Below are 3,960 nucleotides of genomic sequence, written 5' to 3'. Positions count from 1 at the left end.
GCTCTTAACGGATCGACACATCGCGTTCACGGTGTCGGTCCTTACCTCTCATACAGTAAACTGTACAGTAGCATCTAGCCCTTTCACAGCTTTCTGGACAGTGTTTGTCTGTGAATCAAACGCACAACTGAGTTACTGCTTTACAGCTCACCTTCAGGATGCAGAAGGCCCTTTTAGAAAATCAAGATTTGAAAGTAAATGACCAGCTACAGTAGAAGGATAACCATGGGCTTATGCTGAAATTTATTCTTTTCCCCAACAATCAGCTTTTCCAGAATAAAAAAGCCTTTTCTGTCAAATGAACATCAAAGCTGTTCTGAATAAGGTCAAGATTTGAAATCAGCATGTTTCCCCTTAGTTTTGTAATATGTTATGATATGCTTTTATATACAGGTAGAAGACTGGTGTAATTTCACCTTTTTAATTAAAAATCTGTATTTATCATAATGGTGCTTCCCCAACAATCTGCTAATGAAAAATACTCACATATTGCTAAATTACTACAAAAAACTCCTGAAAGTTGTTGCTGAATCTATCAGTTCATCAATTGGTACCCAGGAGAGGAACAATTGTGATTTGTGGGATTTATAGAACAGAAAGCATGGCTAAACTGTGCACTTGTACTTTAGGAGAATACAGCTTAGTGGAGATAAGTCTCATTAAACTTGAGCTATTTACAGTTAGGTATCTAGTCTAAGCTAATTACTAGAATCTCTCTTTAGTTGAGTTACCTGCTTAATAGGTACCTCCAAAAACCTACTCTAGTCTACCAAACGTGGTTTAGGATTACAGGACTTGCTAGTGAGCTCTGACAGCTCTGCACCAGGGGTGTCCGATTCCTCTAGCAATGTCTAACCAGCAAAAGTATGGTTTAACTTGGGGTTGAGTCTGCAAGGCAGAGAAGAAAATCCCATTCTATGCAGATATTTGAACAGATTGAGCTTGTAAAGGCAAAAGTTTGACTTTCTTCTTTAAATAAGATGACAAATATGTGTATAAGATCTAGTGGAGCAGTGAGGGATGCTGGCAGTCCAGAGGGGCAGGTTTTCCCACATTTCCACCTCACTACTATATCACGAAGTACTGACAGACCTCATTGTGCAGCAAGACAATGCACAACCCCTCTGGGGGCTTCTTACACAGACCTCCTTAGCCATAACTGCTTAGCAGCTACACTGGAGTACCAATACCACCCCTGGAAAGCACCAGCAGTTAATTTAAAGAATCCGTATTGACAACAGCAGAATCACAACTCCTCTTGATCCTGAAAAAAATACGTCTTCCTAGGATCACACCTAGGAAGTGTAGCAGCACCTTTTATGTTGATCTCTACTACCTCTACCCAAAGCTCAGTGAAATCCTGTAGGCCTGGTAGGCCAGTATTTCTAAGTTTCCCAGCTTCAGCTTTTATAAAAACTGAGGATGTCGCTTCACGGAACAAGGTGAGCTGATGCACCAACCTCGTGCTGCTGAATCATTTGCACTTTCCTGTTACTGACCCGGTTGTGACGAGTTGTGTGGGCTCAGCAAAGGGGTGCAAAAGTGTGCTAGAGCTGACAAGGGAGAGTACTGGACCGTGCTGGAGGCAGGCGGGGGGAAGGCAGACAGTTAGGAGGCATTTCTCTTTTGGCAGCAGCCAGCTGCTGTGTTACCTTAGCCTCATGTCACACCGTTACTGAAAAGTTCCCAATTCTGGCTTATGTTTTAACACATATAAAAGAATTTTCCTAACTCACTGGCTGGGAAACTTTTTCAGACATATCCTACATGTCACTCAACTACTCATTACAGCCCCGTCCCAAAAACCTGCTAATGAAAAATACGTATCACTAAACATTTTGCTACTCTTTTGGGTTTTTTTAGCTTTTTGCCACATTTGCCAGCACAGGTGGAAGTCATGAGCTGCTGTGGCATCCCCAGGGTTTTATGCCATGTGAGCTAAATCTGTGTTACAAATACACATCCTTTCTTGGGGAAGAACTCACCCTGAGGGTATTGATTTTATTACAGCTTGATTCACGTATGTCTGTTTATCCCTCTTCCTGCTTTTCAACCTTCTTACAATGAGCAGGTGGAACATTTACATTTGCAAGAGCTGTTAGTTCCTGCTTACACACAGAGATAATGATATCCTATAATGCTGTACTTTGTGGTTTCTGTTACTGGTAGGCTGCTCGGCTTGCGTGTTGAGCTTTTTAGATAGCGGCAGCGAACTATTTGTGAGGATTAATCCTCTTTCATGGATTAACAGATTAAAAAAAAGCATTAGATGCCATGACGCCAACAAAAAGTAATAAATACATTGAAAGATACTATTATTATTATTTGTTTAATAGATGCTATCATAAACTTCATTATTCCTCACTGTTCACACTTTGGGTCTCTCTGGTAAATTTAATGACTTCTTTGTGTTCCTATAAATCATTGTGTAAATTCCCATTTGCATCTATCAGCAACATATAATACTAACATCTGCAAACAAGAATAAAGGGCTACCGCCTTATCTCAAAACAGAGCTTCACTGAGGGCTTGGCAGACTAACTCAGCCACAAACCCAGTCTCACTAAAAGAAAATCAAGTGTTTCTAGTGGAAGAGTAAGTCCTTTAGCAGACAACAAACTAGGAAATTCACCATTCCTCTTACACACTGTCCAACTCCTTGCATGCAAATGGCTGATAACTCAATGTAATCCTGATGAACAAATAAAACAAAAAAAAGCGCCTCAAAATAAAGCAAGCAAGCAAAGTACTGGCTTGAGGGCTCCAGAACACAATCCTTGTTATACTATAAACTCTGGAGAGAAAGCTCCATTCATACAGAAAACCAAAAATCAGAAACCACAGCTTTTAGAAGACACAAACTGTGAGTTTTGCTGGCAGTTTCTCAGGGAGTCAGTGTCATTTCAGGGCAGCTATTTCCCATAAATACATCCCAAGCGCCATCCTGTGGGGACCCGCAGTAGGACAGCCCTCCTCCTTACCTGGCTGCAGGGCAGGAGGGCTGTAATTAGACTGGTCAAAGAAGCAAATGCATAATGAGGGTACTCTCTTCATTTGAAGCAATTAAGCCGCTCCACCTTCCATCAGAAACACAAGAGTTGCAGCTACACTAAGCAACATCTTTTCCTCTCAAAAGGCCAATTAAAGCCAGTATAGCGGTATTATTATTATTATTATTAATATAAGTTATTAATATCATTACTAATAATGAAAGCAGAGATTGGTGGTTTGAATTGCAATGTCTCGTAAAATTTACAATGTGAAAAATAATTATAATTAAAAAAAGATTGCACTTTCCAGTTCAGGTTTCCCAGAAATGTGTCTTCTGTGTTACATAAGCATTCAGGTTATCAGAAATTTATCACAGTGGGACACCAGTTTTATCAGCACAATTTTCATGTCCCTCAGTATTTGCTTCATGACCATGTGTACAACATTTCTACAGGCAACCCAGTGAAGCAGGTTGTTCTGTTACCTACCATAAAGTGGCAAAAATTCTATTACAGTGCAACAGAATCAGGAAAAAAGTATGTTTCTTCACTGCAATTTACCCGTGGTCGGATGTTTGGTGTCTAATGTCCAGGTGCAACAAGGTTTAGAAGAACATTTTGTATGGTTTATGTAAATTCTGTGTAACCTCAGCACGTGAAATATCTGACTGGTTTCAGACCACACAATAAAGCTTCTTTAAGTTCATGCTATCCGCAGTTCCCCATGCACCTACGCTATCATTTTGTACCAACTATTAACGTGTAAGGCTCTCTCTGCTACAGCATCGATCACTTTACCAAGACCAATACATTACTTGGGGGATTATATGAAACCCTGACATCCCTTTAATCTCGTTTTCATAAGCAATATAAATAATGTCTGATTTATTATCATACCTCAAATCATATTCCTGATGCTCATGATCATTCTAATTGCTTCCTAGAATTGCTCAACTGTGCAACATCCCTG

At 40.1% G+C, this 3,960-nt stretch overlaps 1 protein-coding gene across 1 annotated transcript in view; it reads right to left on the bottom strand.

The window, feature by feature from the left end:
- Positions 1–3,960, bottom strand: part of MYRIP (myosin VIIA and Rab interacting protein) — a 51,872-nt gene that overhangs the window by 25,224 nt on the left and 22,688 nt on the right. Inside the window, exon 8 of the mRNA XM_010149450.1 lies at positions 512–526. Coding sequence (XP_010147752.1) covers positions 512–526 — 15 coding nt within the window. The remainder of the gene's footprint in view (positions 1–511; positions 527–3,960) is intronic.

The sequence above is a fragment of the Eurypyga helias genome, unplaced genomic scaffold, assembly GCF_000690775.1.
Source record: "Eurypyga helias isolate BGI_N326 unplaced genomic scaffold, ASM69077v1 scaffold14103, whole genome shotgun sequence".
Lineage (NCBI taxonomy): Eukaryota > Metazoa > Chordata > Aves > Eurypygiformes > Eurypygidae > Eurypyga > Eurypyga helias.
Note: the sequence above shows the minus strand (reverse complement) of the source record. Positions and strands in the feature narration are given on the sequence as shown.